The sequence below is a fragment of the Pseudorasbora parva genome, chromosome 10 (assembly GCF_024679245.1).
Source record: "Pseudorasbora parva isolate DD20220531a chromosome 10, ASM2467924v1, whole genome shotgun sequence".
NCBI classification, from domain to species: domain Eukaryota; kingdom Metazoa; phylum Chordata; class Actinopteri; order Cypriniformes; family Gobionidae; genus Pseudorasbora; species Pseudorasbora parva.
In genome coordinates this window covers 33,546,709-33,563,695 of record NC_090181.1, presented here as the reverse complement: position 1 = coordinate 33,563,695, position 16,987 = coordinate 33,546,709, and the positions used below count along the sequence as shown (strand labels likewise).

At 38.3% G+C, this 16,987-nt stretch overlaps 1 protein-coding gene across 1 annotated transcript in view; it reads right to left on the bottom strand.

Annotated features, from left to right (window-relative positions):
- ttc6 (tetratricopeptide repeat domain 6) overlaps window positions 1-16,987 on the bottom strand; it is a 90,696-nt gene that overhangs the window by 22,691 nt on the left and 51,018 nt on the right. Inside the window, exons 16-24 of the mRNA XM_067455934.1 lie at window positions 15,992-16,112; window positions 15,599-15,752; window positions 7,407-7,489; window positions 6,871-6,947; window positions 4,000-4,157; window positions 1,029-1,154; window positions 611-787; window positions 380-520; window positions 163-276 (exon numbers count right to left, since the gene is read on the bottom strand). Coding sequence (XP_067312035.1) covers window positions 163-276; window positions 380-520; window positions 611-787; window positions 1,029-1,154; window positions 4,000-4,157; window positions 6,871-6,947; window positions 7,407-7,489; window positions 15,599-15,752; window positions 15,992-16,112 — 1,151 coding nt within the window. The remainder of the gene's footprint in view (window positions 1-162; window positions 277-379; window positions 521-610; window positions 788-1,028; window positions 1,155-3,999; window positions 4,158-6,870; window positions 6,948-7,406; window positions 7,490-15,598; window positions 15,753-15,991; window positions 16,113-16,987) is intronic.

The following is a 16,987-nucleotide window of genomic DNA, read 5'->3' as shown; positions in this document are numbered from 1 at the left end:
ACATTACAAATATTTGGCCTGTACTGTATATATATATATATATATATATATATATATATATATATATATATATATATATATATATATATATATATATATATATATATATATATATATATGAAAAGTATGATATGAAAGGGATATGAAAAGAAACAACGTTACCAGCTCATATTCCCGCAGTTCCTGATAACATACAGCACGGTTGTAGTAAGCAAATGAACAGGTGCTGTCAATATGGATCGCCATTGTCAGATCCTCCACTGCACTCTTGTGTGCCTGGGACATGATGATAAATTCACCACATTTGTTTTCAAATATCACAGAGCATCAGCCTCAAGTGAGAAATAATTATGTACAAAATGATGCTATTTTTACTAACTTTCAAATAGAATTTAAGAGCTCCTTTATACAAGTATGCTCTGACACACTTGGGCTGGATCCTGATAGCTTCATTACAGTCGAGTACAGCCTTTGCATATCGTCCTTCAGCCCCATAAAGGGCAGCTCGGCTTAGATGCACCTAGACAAAAAAGGAAAAACTGTTTGAATCTGAACATATGATGCACTGAATAATACCAGTACCAAGCATTGAGCTTGAATCAAGGTGTACCTGATAGAGGTTGGGGTTGATTTGGAGTGCTCTATTAAAGTCCTGAACACCTGTGGAGTCTCCTAGATTCACGCGGCAGAGGCCTCTCTGATGGAGAGCCTCAGCATGGTCTGGGTTCATGCTCAGAGCGCTGTTAAAAGCATCCAAAGCCTGAAGGAGGAGAGAGTATTCACTCTCCTAAATTAAAAAAAAGGTGAAGAGAGAATAGTGACAGAAACGGTTGTGTTTCCATCCATTTCATTTTTTAACTATCACATCTTTACAATCTGAATAGAATATCCTTTAGAATATCACATTTCATCTTTAGAATATCCTTTTCGGATGTGAATCACACATAATAATTAACGTTTATTAAGAAAGAGAATAGGGTAAACTGGGTTAACTGGTTTAATGTTGACTTTACCGTTCAATGTATTACCTGTAATGAAAGCATTTGTGTCTTGCAGCATACAGCGATCAGATAAAAGACCTCCGCAGCCTCTTGAGTTTTGAGTTTTCTGGTACCCAGAAGTGACAGGGCCTTTCTGAAACTCTCCACTGCTTCCTGTGTATTACAGAATATAAACCCTGGAAAACTCACAGTATTTATAGATTAACAGACAAAAAATACACTTTATTAGGGTTAATGGAAGTTATAAAATGCTTTAAGAGAATACTGACATTTGCATTTACATTTATGCATTTGGCAAATGCTTTTATACACAGCAACTAGCATTGCGTTCAGTGAATACATTTTATAATTTCATGCGTTCCAATGGAATAAAACCAATGACCTTAGCATCCCCATCACAGGAATAAATTACCATTTATAACATATTCATATAGAAAACAGTTATTTTAAAGGGGCTATAGAGGGTATTCATGTGACGTCACTGTAGGCTGGAGTGACTGTGGTTACGCATATATCAATGGATGACTGGATTCTTGGTAAGTTGTAAGGATCTCTATATTGAGTCCAACATTTAGTTTAATCGTTTGTTTAACTTGTGTTTTCGCAGTTTCCATTTTTAAATCCAATCATAGACCAGCTCTTTTGCCACTCAGTCTGGCTATAAGGTGATGTTCCGGGGACATCAATGCATACCCTCTATATGTAAGAATTTTAATGTGTGAACAGCTTGTAACAAAACCTTCCCTGACTTCCTTGGCTGTCTATAAAAGCCTGTAGACTGACTTTTTTGTGAATGACTTGGGATGTTTTTGTTCAGCATCTAAAAGATGTGATGTTTATTTGCGTTCCTGAGAGCCTCTGTTTGATGGGACATAAAAATGCTTAAACAATTTTCAGGATAATGCTGAAATATCTCAAAATATAATGTTTTCTCACACCTCTCATTTTTGTTGTGTGTTTACTTTGTTTTATAAAACAGATCCTTGATTGTGATTGGTTTAGCCATGTTCAAAGCCATTGTAAATTCTTCTACAAACATACACCTGTGGCCTCATTAAAATAAATATTTTTATGGACTAACCATTTTTGAAAAAGAGACAAGCCCAGAGAAACTGTGGTTGACAGCTTAGGGGGTTTTAGGCACAACAACACTTATTAGCTGTCCTTAATTCACTATAAACCATGGCTATTATTATACCTTATTGCTTTAATTGAGAGGAAAGAGCACAGGACATATTTACATATTCATCTAAACATCACTTCAAACTTCATCACTTTCGTAGAACGAAAAAGAACTTCAGTATGAGAATATCGTGGCATTCAGTCCTTTGGCTGCAGTTCTCTTAACGGTCACCGGGATGGCTGTGTCGCTTATAACAAGGGTATCTGAATTCTACATACTGCCTCTTTAAATTGTAATATTAAAGGAGCCCTAGAATGAAAAATTGAATTAACCTTGCCATAGTGAAATAATAAGAGTACAGTGCATGGATATCACATACTGTGAGTCTCAAACACCATTGCCTCCTACTTCTTATTTAAATCTCATGCATGAAAAACACCATGGAAAAATAAGTGATTCTCAACATAACGTCAACTGTGACACAATCGCTGGGGATCATTAATATGTATGCCCCCAACATTTGCATATGTCCGAACATGTTCATTGTCAATCGGAACTGACGGATCCGAATCATCGGGACTGCAGGTAAACAAGCGACACTCAAGGATAGCGAAAACGGCGGCTTATGGACACAAATGTCATGTTCCAGGCTGTGCAGGGGACGTGAGGACTTTTTATACCCTTCCCAAAGACAAAAAATGTCAACAGTCTTGGTTGATATTTATTATAATCGGACACTGCAGCTAATGAAATTGAAAATCGTTTGTTTGCTCTGCCCATTTCAAGCATGCTTTGCTCAGCGTCTTAAACTGGAGAAAGGGGCAATTACAACTGTATTCCTGCAAGCAGTAAGTATTGATTTATCTACTTATTGACTGTTTAAACAATTTCTGATTGAATTGAAAGTTTCTTAGAGAGACAGCATTGTAGATAATGCAATATGCTAGTACAATAACAATAGGAAACTCCAAGTACCATGTAACCAAAAAACTGGAGAGTATACTGGTTTTGGTTTTGTTGGGGGGAAAGAGGAGCGTTCGTGCTTGCGGTTGCCAGATTTCAGTAATATAAATCCCCCAATCAGAGCTTTTCTGTGAAAAGAACATGTATACTATTCTGTGTTTTACCTAAACATGTCCAATCTGGCAACCATATGCACGCAAGCTCTCTCTCTCTCTCTCTCTCTCTCTCTCTCTCTCCCTCTCTCTCTCGTGCGCGGATGATCTGAAAACACCAATAAACAAGTAAGCTGCATTTTAGCAATCTCCATTTGAGATGTTCTGCTTAAAGTGTCATTCAGTCGGTCTGTGTTCTGTCAGGACTCACGAGCCGCTTCGCTGAAAAACTGAACTGCTGTGTGCTGTGAGCTGCTGAAATAAGCCGATCAGAGCAGAGCTCAACATTAATATTCATGACTCTTCCAAATAAGGCAAAACAAGCATTACATCCAAGGGACAATTTCTGGAGTTGTAAATGGACCTGTAAATATGTATCTGGACAAATGTTGCACAAATAAGCCACATTCCCTGTTTGTAGATATCAGAGAACAATTTAACATATTGTTTCAACTCATTCTAGGGCACCTTTATTTGCAATATTACCCTTTTATAGTATTTTTATCAAAATAAATATGGCCTTGTTGAGCATAATAGATTTCTTTTAAAAACAAAAAAGGTTTGAACAGTAGTGCATATAACTTCAAAAATAACTGTAATGGACATCCTTTATCACTTTAGTGTACTTCTGCTGAAAACAAGTATTACTATTAATCACTTGTGTGTTGGTGTCTTTGGAGAGGTTTGTTTGGTGTTTTGCTGGCTTTGTTCTGAAAGACAGAGCAAGACACAGATATATACTGCACAGGTCTCTACTCACTGTGAACCTGTGTTCCCTTATCAGCGTCCTCCCGAGAAGAATGAGGTGTGGAGGAGAAGGGCATGTATCGACCGCTTCCTCGAGACAGACTATGGCATTGGCATCATTCCCCAGAAACAACTGGATGGCAGCTTGCTGGACCGGTGATAAACCCAGAGCTGTGACGGAAAGAAGGAGATATTTACAGCTTGGTCTAGTTGTTGTAATGGCAACATAAACCACATTTCTTTGCTAGGTTTACTTCACCTTCTATTGAGCCAGGTGGACTAACAAGATTTAACGACGCTCATTAAAGTGGTCATGACATGGATTGTTTTATTACTTTAATATGTTCTGACCCTCTGTCTGAAACTATCAGTTTTATCATCACACAGCCACTATTATGAAACAGTATCAATGCCCCCTCACCATTGCACGTGAGTGTTTTGAAAACATTATCCATGTAAAATCTTAATTTACAGACAAAATAGTATGAAACTATTTACTTTCAGTTTGTGATGCAGCTGCTGACAGATGCAATTCAGTTGGCTGCTTTATCTTTCAATAAAAGTTTTGGTAACACTTTAGTTTGGGGGGCAATTCTCAACAGAAACTAGTTGCCTATTAGCTTGCATATTATTAGTATATTAGCTGTTTTTTTAGTACTTATAAAGCACAGAATGCATTATTCTGCATGACCATAATCTATATTCTTTAATCCTACCCCATACCTAAACTTAACCACTATAACATTACAAATGATTAATAAGCAGTAAATTAGGAGTTTATTGGGGCAAAAGTCTTAATAGTGAATATGTATTCCCCAAACTAAAGTGTGACCAAAGTTTAAAAATTTGCATTACACTGTGCCTCAAAAATGGCTATGAACAAAGATATAACCATCCAATGTAATCTGGGACGCCATAAAAAAAAAAATCCACTTGTTCCCAACGCTGGGATCCTTCTGTTAAAGGTGCACTATGCAGCTTTTGTCCACTGGAGGGCACCTATGCAAAACAAATGCGTAGTTTGATGACGCAAAGTGTGAGCGCAGCATCTTGGGAGATGTGGTCTTCTCATCACAGCCTGTGAAAAATAGGACTCGGGCAGAAATCACGTTCATGCATGCGGTTATTAACGTTACTGTAGTCTAAAGCAGAGCAGGACCGAGTGTTATGGACCTGAGCAAAGCTGCTGGAGCGATTGTTAAACAAATACCCGCCTCGCGAATACCGGGACTTTTATTATGACGGGACGGGACTCATTTGCCGGGCGCCTGCACAGATCCGCTCTTCCGGTTATGATTTTGAGGTAATGGAGCTCTGTTTATCATATTGGATACATTTAAGTGTGTTTAAAACGATGTTATGACGTTACTCCGTGCGTTCAGTTGTTCACACTGCTTGAGTAAAGCGCTCCTGCCAAATAAAAGCCGAAACCGAGGGTAGCGCAGATATGACGCAATTGACAGGCGACTCTCTCAAATGCAATGCTGCAACGTCCCTGTCCTTAGTTAAAATAGCAATTTTCTCACAATTTACAAATAGTTGGAAACATGGGATATTGTAGGTACTCAACTGAACAAAATATATAACACTGGCCTAGTGGTTTTTGGATATTTTACTGCAAAAATACTACATAGTTCACCTTTAAGTGACTGAATGCCGGTGGACGGGGCTTATTGTGTGATGGTGATGTATAACTATTAGTTGATGTATTGCAATGGAGGCAGTCATATGCAAATGTTTTTGCCCATGTGATGTCACAAATCCAACAATTTTCAAATGATCTGATTTTGGTGCTAGGTTAAATACATGCTTTGTTTATAATGAGAAGGGCATTTTAAACTGTGAAGTTTACAGTTGTGATGTTTTACTGGTATAAAAAGCTCATTTGATTTCTCATGTCATGACCCCTTTTTTGGATAAGAGCTGAGATCTTTCAGGAAGTGAAAGTGTGCTTGCAGTTTACTGTAAAGACTAAGTGAAATTAACTTTATACAGAGGTGGACCGTAACTAAGTACATTTACTTGAGTACTGTACTTAAGTACCCTTTTTGAGTATCTGTACTTTACTGGAGTATTATTTTTTCTGGAAACTTATAACTTTTATTTCACTACATTTGAAAGACAAATATCATACTTTTTACTCCACTACATTTCTATCTAGGTCGAAAGTCGTTTCTGTTGCAGCTCTGAAAGTCGGTGGATGATTTTTTCCTTCTTTAAAATGTTTTTTGTTGTTGTTGTTGTTGCAGATAGTCTATCAGGAATCACTCTTATAGTCATTTACATTTCCCCAACTTTTTTTGAACACTGATCTGTTCATAGCAAAATGGAAGAAGATGGTTCTTAGGCACAAGTGTGTGCACCCATAGTCATACTTTGTAAGTATGTTTCAGTAAAAAAAAAAAAAAAAAAATCAAGACACACTTGGTGCAGGTCTTATAAAATATAAAAAATATAAACGTCTGGGAGTAAGAGAATGGTAAAGTTGGGAGAATATCAGATGTGTATCAGTGTATTGGATCCGTGCATTTGGCCTTAAAGTGTAACGTTACAGCAGCTTTGTAACTTATATACAAGTATTTAAATTAGTTTAAGTTAGTCGTATGGTAGTATGTCAGATGGAGCATCACTGACTGGCTTAAACCATGATGACCGTGTGCATTTATACAACAATAATAAAATAATGCATTGGCATAAAAAAGGAAATGTACTTTTATACTTAAGTACTTTTAAAAACAAATACTTCTGTACTTTTACTTGAGTAAAAATCTGTTTTTACAACTTTCACTTGTAACAGAGTAATATTTGACCAGTAGTACTTTTACTTTTACTCAAGTAATAGAGTTATGTACTTTGTCCACCTCTGACTTTATATAATCATTACCTGTTTTCATTTCTGCTGCATACCGTATGCAGAGGTTAGCCAGGTCAAACTGTTTCATTTCATACAAGTATGTCCCTCTAGAATAAGAAACAAAAATTTAAACAACTTTTCTCCAATATTCAAAAATAAAAACAATAAGGGCCTGTTGCCATGGACCTAAGTCGAGGTTAGATTTTTAAATGACACAAATGAAAACATGGTTTTGAAGGACAGAAGTACATTCCATTGTAGGTCATCATGGGTCATGTCTAATTTCCACAGCCATGGTTTCCTTTTATACTTATTCTTTTATTTTGTTAAGTGGAATTTTGGAAAGACATTCTCAACTAACTGTATGGCCTATTGCATTAATTTTACTTCTATCCTTCACAGCCTTGCATAATATTAAATAAAGTGCTTACTCTGAATGAGGCCCACAAAGAAATCATTTTAGATTTTTAACCTCCAAAGAACCATGCAGTAAACTCAATAACTAAGAAATAAGAAAAGATTCAAGGACATGTTAAGTTTTCCAAACAGTTGTATGTCCAAATAACCTCATGATGTGCAGGTCATAAGCGTCTGGCTTCAAATGTATGGCCGCAGTCAAATCCTTCACCGCTCTACTCAGATTATTCACCTGTGAAAAATTCAAATCCAATGGTTTAATTTAGTAAAGAAAAATCGACATTAAAATAGTCATAATCCCAAATTAATATTATGAATTAGGAGTGCCACTTTAGCTATTGTATTGTTAATTTGAAAATATTTGAATGATATAATCATTCAAATATATTAGATTAGATCACAGAAAATGGGGAAATGACTTTAATTAAGTGCTTTAAACCAACCTTTATTGGACATTAATTGCATTATTAATAAAAGTTAATTCAAATCTTTAGAAATACATTAAGACAATACCCAAAACTATGAAAAGTGTGTGTGTGTGTGTGTGTGTGTGTGTGTGTGTGTGTGTGTGTGTGTGTGTGTGTGTGTGTGTGTGTGTGTGTGTGTGTGTGTGTGTGTGTGTGTGTGTGTGTGTGTGTGTGTGTGTGTGTGTGTGTGTGCTTGTTTTTGTGACATATCAGGACAAAAATGTGTATAATAACATGTGTATGACACAGGTACTACAGAAAATGGTGACATATCAGGACATTACCCCATGTCCCCACTTTTCAAAATGCTTATAAATCACACAGGAGGAGTTTTTTTGAAAAAGTAAAAATGCAGAATGTTTCCTGTGATGGGTAGGTTTAGGGATAGGGGCAGTGTAAGGGGATAGACAATACCCATTACGCCTATGGAATGTCCCCACAATTCACAAAAACAAACATGTGTGTGTGTGTGTGTGTGTGTGTGTGTGTGTGTGTGTGTGTGTGTGTGTGTGTGTGTGTGTGTGTGTGTGTGTGTGTGTGTGTGTGTGTGTGTGTGTGTAATTTGTAACAATTAGGAAAAACTGAATATGAACATCTAGTAAAGGTTGGTTTAAAGCAGTTTGTTTCTTTGCAAAATCTTTGTGAATTTATTTAAAAAAAAATAAAAAAAAATAACGAACAAGACACATGTACATAAGTATTCATAGTCTTTGCCATGACACTCATAATTGAGCTCAGGTTAATCCTGTTTCCACTGATCATCCTTAATATGTTTTACAACTTGATTGGAGTCCACCTGTGGTAAATTAATTTGATTGGACATTATTTGGAAAGGCACACACCTGTCTATATAAGGTCCCACAGTTAACAATGCATGTCAGAGCACAAACCAAGCCATGAAGTCTAAGGAATTGTCTGTAGACCTCTGAGACAGGATTGCGGGACATATCTGGGGAAGAGTACGGACATTTCAGCAACAGTGAAATTCCTAATGATTGCAGTGGCCTTTATCATCCATAAATGGAAGAAGTATGGAACCACCAGGACTAGAGCTGGCTGCCCGGCTAAACTGAGTGATCCGGGGAGAAAGGCAAGGCAAGGCAAGGCAAGGCAAGGCAAGTTTTTTGTAGCACATTTCATACCCAATGGCAATTCAAAGTGCTTTACATAGAAATTAATTAAAATAGTGATAACATATGCAACAGAAATAAGAATACCATGTGTAAGAATTAAAAATAAACACAAGGATAATTAAAACAGTTGTAAAGACGTAAAGATAATAAAAATAAACAAATAAATAAATAAATAAAATGGTCAGATACACAATAGTGGTCTGAAATAAAAATAAAACATCCTTCAGTTTATAGTCTACATACATGTACCATCTTAATTAGAACACCTCTCATTCATTTCTTTTACGTTCATAACATCCATTTCAATCTATTCCCTGATTTTACTCAAGAACCTTCTTGTTAAACCCATTTCCACTCATAACTTTCCACAGATTTCCACAAACTCAAACCTTTTTGTCAAACTTGCTATTTACATCAAACCCAGTTTTTACTCATCACATTTAACTCAAATGAACATATAAAACAATAACCAAAGATAAGAACAAAGGTAAACTAAAACAGTTTATAAAAAGTATAAAAAAGATGATGCATAAATAATATAAGGTGCAATAATTTGGACGTACAGTGGCACAGTGCTCATTCAGTAAATGCACAGCTGAACAGATGTGTTTTGAGTCTGGATTTGAATGTGGCTACTGTTGGAGCACATCTGATCTGTTCAGGAAGCTGGTTCCAATTGCAGCTGTGGTAAGCAATTTTGCTATTTTTCATTATTTGGCTCAGTGGTAGCATATACAGGTTGAATCTCCTATTCAAGAATTGACCCTTGTGGGATTCCACATGTCATGGATGTCCACTCAGACTTATGATCACCTATACTCACATAATAACCTCTCCCTTCTAAGTATGACTTGAACCATTTGAGGACCATCCCAGAAAGCCCGGCCCAGTTTTCCAGCCTGTCAAGAAGTATGTTGTGGTCAACAGTGTTGAATACTGAGTTCGAGTAGTACCAGAACTGATGTTCTGCCTGTATCAGTATTTAAGTGAATATAATTTATAATCTTTATGAATGCTGTCTCTGTGCTGTGATGTGATGTGGTCGGAAACTAGATTATCAAAGTGTCAAAGTATCCGGTCAAGCTTAAGAATTTGTTCAGCTGACTGAAAACAACTTTTTCCAATGATCTTGCCTATGAAGGGGAGATTTGAGATTGGTCTGTAGTTGCTCAATATGGAGTTATCCAGATTTCTCTTTTTTCAGAAGAGGCTTTACTATTGCAGTTTTAAGGGAGTTTGGAAACGCCCAATAGTAAAATGAGGAATTTACCACTTCTAGGAGATCTGCTTCTAAACAGTTAAACACACTTTTGTAAAATGAAGAGGGGCGTGTGTCAAGGGCGCAGGTAGATGTTTTAAGGTGCTGTACCGTTTTTTCTAAAATGTTACCATCAATTGCTAAGAAATCAGACATAGTAACTCTCTGGGGTTGTGGTCTGATCTGTCTGACCCAAGAGCAACTCAACGATGTGCTAATCGCCTTTCTGATATTATTGATTTTCTCTGAGAAGAAGGAAGCAAACTCACTGCATTTGCTGTCTGAGAGCATTTCGCTGGGAATGTGACTGGAGGGGGGTTGTTAGTCTCTCTACAGTAGAAAAAAGTGTGTGTGTGTGTTGTTCATGTTTGTTTTTAAAATTTGAGAAGAAAAAAAAGAGAAGTGAGGAGTCCCATAGAGAAGTGAGAAGTTTACCACTTCAAGGAGATCTGCTTCTAAACAGTTAAACACACTTTTGAAGAGGGGAGTGTGTCAAGGGCGCAGGTAGATGTTTTAAGGTGCCGTACCGTTTCTTCTAAAATGTTACCATCAATCGGTTAGAAATCAGACATAGTAACTCTCTGGGGTTGTGGTCTGATCGGTCTGACCCATGAGCAACTCAACAATGTGCTGATCGCCTTTCTGATTATTATTTATTTTCTCTGAGAAGAAGGAAGCAAACTCACTGCATTTGCTGTCTGAGAGCAAAGACATGCTGTATAGGCGGTGTTTTGTCGCACAATGACGAAAGTGTGAAGCACAGGACCGTTTGCTGAGCCTGGTGTCTATAAAGCTTTTCTTTGACAAGGAAGTTTTCAGCTCTAAAACTTAGAGGATATTCTTATATTACCATGACCTTTTATATATCAAAAGCTCAAGGGAAAGTTGATTACTCAATTCATCACCCCTTTAACTTTTGAGTTAAAGGAGTCAAGGAGAAAATCAACCTGATATGCTTGGTGTTAGAGATATAGCCTTCATAAACAGCACAGTGTTCTCATTTAAGCATCTCTTTTTGACAGAGACAGATCTAGCTTCAATGGCAGGAGAGATTGATATATCAAAGAAAATACAAAAATTATCAGACAGTGCCACATCCTTAATAAAAATCGATGAAATGTTTAGACCCTTACTGATAGTTAGGTTGTGTGTGGGTTAATGTACATGCTGTGTCAAATCAAAAGTGTTAAGAACAGTCATGAGCTCTTTTGTTGTACTGAATTCAGCATTGTCTATGTGAATATTACAATCCCCAGCAATAGCAAAAGAGTCAAACTCCGAGGAAATTGTTGATAACAGTTCTGTAAAGTCCTCAACAAAGGCTGGAGATTATTTCAGGGACCTGTAAATAATGAGAAGCAGGATGCGTGGAGCACCTTTTAACACCATACCCAGATATTTGGGAGACAAATACCCACTAGGGGTGTCCATGGTTAACCGATTAACCGTTAAAAATTGCGTAACCGAGTGAAACATTTTGCTCGGTTAAGTGGCATCAATGACGTGCTTTGAATTTAGTTGTAATATATTTTTGCACCACTAGAGACAGCCAGAGCGCTCCCAGACATTTGTAATATCCACAAGAAGAAGTCATGACCAGTTTTCTAACATGAAGCGGGCAAAGAAAAGTACAGCGTGGGAGCACTTTAAAATTGAGAGTGACGGGGCAAAATGCAAGTATTGCAATGCAATGCTTACCACATTTTTCAGGCTATAAGTCACTCCGGAGTATAAGTTGCATCAGTCAAAAAATGCGTCATGAAGAGGAAAACAACATATAAGTCGCATTAGCGCAGAAGCAGAGCGGGAGCCGCGCGCGCTGTGCATAATGGAGCAGAAGAAAGAAAGTTTGAAGTGAGAAACTTGTGAGGGACTAGCGAAAAGCAGAGGTTACTTTAACTGTAATGGAGAAAACAAAAAAAAGCTAATCGTGGACTGAAAGCAAGATGGACAGAGCTGAAGGAATGAGTCCACATATGCTTGAACTCTCTGCCGGGAGAGGCTCAGCCGCGTTTGACGCGAGTCAAAGGCTGTGTGAATCGTTCTCGGCTGCATATTTTACTACATGCAATTTGTAATTTGCGGAATAGGATTTTCTTTATGGGGGCATTTTGTTTGTGTTCAGTCTTTCTAAGTTGTTGTCTTTAAGTTAATATTTCAGTTAAGAGTGTAACAGACTATTTGATCTCGCATAATATATTCATTTGGTATGCACTGGTGCTCGTTATGTATATGTGTGTGCAATGTATTTTCCCCCTTGGGGCTTGCCGTAGATAGATTGGTACTTTTTGGTACTGGAGTGTTGCGGGTTTTGAGGTTTTTCAGGTTGGTGATTTACATGTGTGATGGAGAATAAAGGAAGGAATGTTCATATGGCTGTCGTTTATTGTTTTTCTTATGACAAAGTATTTTAGGCGAACCCTGCACGAACGCTCAGTCACAAGAGCTTATTTTTCTGTTTTCAGTTATTATTTTTTTCAGGGGTAGGCTATAGGAGCAGCATAAGCGCCCTATGAAAGCCAAACTATGAAAAAAGTGTGATTTATAGTCCGGAAAATACGGTAGATATACTTCAAGTACAACCTCGTTGTTGTACCATCTCAACAGCCAACACCCGGGCATCATTAGAGAGGCGCCCTCGCGGCCACTTGCATTGCTCGTGAACTGGAGCGCATCCCATCCTAATTTAACGAAACTCAGCGTAGGCCTCACAGACATGAAATATATCTAAAGAAAGCTTGAAATGTCTTATAACAATTTAAAACGAAAAGAAATAGGCTACTCTCTGATTATGTAATCCATGATGTGCATTTCTCTCTATAGGCGCGTTCACAACGGAGATGGCGGTCGTCAACTTAATAAACTAAAAATAATAACCCTGACGCACACTATGGTTAACCGAGTATTAACCGCTAAGGGACTCGGTTAACGGTTAATAAAACTCTAGTTCCAACATGAGCCAGCTCCTCCATTTTCTCTGTGAAGCTCAGAAGCAGGGATGCTGGGGAGAGGAATAACATGTCAGTGAGCAGTGGTTGTTGTGGCTGCATGGTGTTATCATTGTCATTGTGGGATGTGTCCGCATGTCCATTCAGCTGCTGAAATTAAGTCCTGTGGTCATCCATACTCTGTACAGGTGTGTGTACCATCCAGGTTTAGTGGGCTGGCACACACAGCTGAAGGATGATGAAGGGAAAAATAGAAATTGTCCTTTAACACTCTTGCACCAAGTTTGTTTGGGTGCTGGCCATTTGATGTAAACAATAGTCTCTGACTCCAGAAGAGATCAAAGTTGTTGATAAAGTTCACTCCCTTTACGATGCAGGTTTTTTGCAGCCATGTATTAAGCCCAAGCAACCGTAAGAACCTATTTGTTCCTCTTGCTGGCAGTGGTTCACTGATGAACGGCTGAACTTTCAGTTTTCTAAGTGTTTCAAAAAGTTCATTGAAATCCCTCTTAATGAGTTCTGACTGCTCTCTCGGAATATCGTTCTTCCCACATGAATGATAAGTCAATTTTGTTTCATCAGGATGTTCTGAATTTCTCTGTTTACATCAGAAATTGTTGCTTGTGGAAGGCAGCATGTAGTTGTATCCCTGCTGCTAATGTTTCTGACAGTGCAATCACCCGCTATTAAGAGTCCTGGGCTCAGCTGTGATCTGAGCTGAGTGCCACTGTCTGTTCGACCTTGAGTGCCTGTTAGCATCAGTGTTAGCTGCACGCTGGTTTAGTCTGTTCGATCACATTAATCACGTTTAGGGATTCCTCACCCACATTCATTAATACTTCAAATCTATTTTCAAGATGTATTGGCGGTGGTAGGAAACCAGTATTTGTAATCCTTGTGTCTGGGGTGGAGCATGCTACTGCGGCAATATGTGATGCTTGTGACAATCTGATGTCTCGAGTGCCTCTGGGTCTTGCTCCCTGTTTGTGCCCTCGATTAGTGTGCTGATCAGTTACTTGTTTCTCAACCTGTTGAGTAGCACTAAATTTATGGGACTCACCGGCTGTGTGCAGAGGACGTTCAAGATGAAGCTCAACTGTGTGATTTGTCTGGTTTGGTGGTTCCACTTTGTTTCAAGAACTGCAATCCGTTGTAAAAGTCTGTGGCAGTTTGTGCAGCAAGTAGATTATTGAACTAGAAGAGGCATTTTCTTATCATGTAGGCAACTGTGTTTTCCCTCTGGCATGTAAGCTGATAGTAGTGGGAGGCTGGTTGGATGAAATATTCCGCTTTTTTGCTGTAATCCAGTCACTAGAGTTTCTAGTTTTATCATTAAAGTCAAGATTTGTTGTTTGAGCACTGTGTTGATTTGCTGAAGTTGAAATTATGAGATAAAATATAGAAGTGATAGAGCAAAGCTTGGAGCAGTAAGCAAGAGTGTCTGAACAGTAGCTAAGCAGGAAGCAGGTCTTTGTTAGGGAGATGAACAAGAACCCTCATGGTCATTACCACTCCACCAATCAGGCCTGTATGGTAGAGAGACCAGACAGAAGTCGCTCCTCAGTAAAAGACTGGAGTTTGCCAAAAGGCAACTGAAGGACTCTCAGACCATGACAAAACAAAGTTCTCTGGTCTGATGAAAACTCTTTGGCCTAGATGGCAAACGTCCTATCTGAAGTAAACCTGGCACCGCTCACCACTCAGCCAATATCATCCCTACAGTGAAGCATGGTGGTGGCAGCATCATGCTGTGGGGATGTCTGTTTTTCAGGGGCAGAATCTGGGAGACTAAACAGGATTGAGGGAAAGAGGAATGCAGCAATGTACAGAGACATCCTTGAAGAAAACCTGCTCCATAATGCTCTAGACCTCAGACTGGGGCAAAGGTGTATCTTTCAACAGGACAACGACCCTAAGCACACAGCCAAGATAACAAAGGAGTGGCTACAGGACAACTCTGTGAATGTCCTTGAGTGGCCTAGCCAGAGCCCAGACTTGAACCCAATTGAACATCTCTGGAGAGATCTGAAAATGGCTGTGCACTGACCTGCAAAGAAGAATGGGGGGAACTGCCAAAAGATATGTGTGCCAAGCTTGTAGCATCATATTCAAAAAGAATGTAATTGGCGCCAAAGTTCCTTCAATAAAGTATTATGCAAAGACTGTGAATACTTATGTGCATGTGATTTTTCCCCCCCATTTTTTCATTTTAATAAATTTGCAAAGATTTCAAACAAACTTCTTTCACATTGTCATTATGGGGTATTGTTTTCAGATTTTTGAGGAAATAATTAATTGAATCCATTTTGGAATAAGGCTGTAACATAAAATGTGGAAAAAGTGAAGTGCTGTGAATACTTTCCAGATGCACTGTATTAACTACAGTTTATAAACTATTAATTAACTATAAACTAATTACTTGCTAATGATTTGTAAGTACTTTTTTTACAATATACTTATTATAAAGTTTGACCTACATTCCTTCATGTGGCATCTTTTTTATGTGGCACTCCAAATCATCCAACATCCCCTTACGTTGTAATAGGCTCTGGCCCGGCATACGTAGGCTTTTACATAGGTGGGCTCTGCTTTCAATGCATTACTGAACCTTTTGATGGCCTCATAATTTCGGTCCATCTTCAGCATGCAGATCAGTCCCAAACTAAAATGGGCAACAGCCGCAGTTCTGCTGCGATGTTAGAGAGGTGCACACAGAGAGGAGAGAAGATGACTCAGACAAGATTTCATTGATTTTAGCTTAACTCATGACTGCTCAGAGATTGTCACTTTTTACAAAGAAAAAAATCTTTTGAAAAGTGAGTTTCAAGCTTCAGTACACTTATCCTCAACTATGGCCTGCCTTTGCTGCACTCAACAAAAGAAAATGAAGGTCTTTTTGTCACAGTGTGTAGGAGGCCGGGACATCACCTGTCAAGTTTGATCACAACTTCAAAGTCAGTCATAGCCTGCTGCCAGTGCCGGAGCGCCGTGTAGACCAGACCGCGGTGTAGGAACGCACTCTGGTTTTCTGCGCTGTCATTGATGAGAACTATGACACACACAAATACAGATAAAACATGACTAATGAGATGATCTGGCTTTTTTTCTGACTTCTCAGCACAAAGTTCTGGCATATATAACTGGAGGCATTTGGTCTCTTAGGATCAAATGTACCACTTTCATTATCTTTCAAAGTGTCTGCCAATCTCTTGCAGTATAGTTTTTGTAATACAATAGTTCAGAGGGCTGAAATGAGTGCTGCATGTCTCAAAAATAGGGATTTATGGATTGATGCTTTAAGTGTTTCTTATATCTGCAATAAAATATAAAATATTAATATTAAATAATATCGGGAGTTTTCAATTGAGGCGGCCAACAACAAGCTTGATCAACATTACATTGAATTTACATTTACTTGTGCTGCTAGTTTGTCATCTTGTGGAACTTGCATCAAGCTTAACATTGGGTGACTGGTTTGCTCCAATATTTTATATTGCTTCATAAACTGAAAAATATTGTGTAGATAATTTGGCTCAAAGTGCATTTTCTGCAGAGTACTTTCTGCATGCAATGTGCTGCAAAAAAAAACAAAAAAAAAACAAGCTCAGTTCCAAAACTCTATTCACGCCTACACTCCTGTTACACTGCGCCGCTGTGCTTAGGTGGGCAGTGTGAAACACTTCACTGATGAAGCTGTGCAGCTTGCAGGAGACAACACTGACAAAATATTCTTGCAAGCTTCAGAGATCAAAGCAGCAGATTACAGTTGCCAAAATCATATAAGATAAGACTGGATGGCTCTTGGCTGCTTAGTGATATTAGCATCCTCATATGACCTGATTGAACAGATACAGCTGTCTGTGATGAAAGGATGGCCTCATCGATCATGTTTAATTGTGTGTAGAACGGTTTCATTTAAAGATT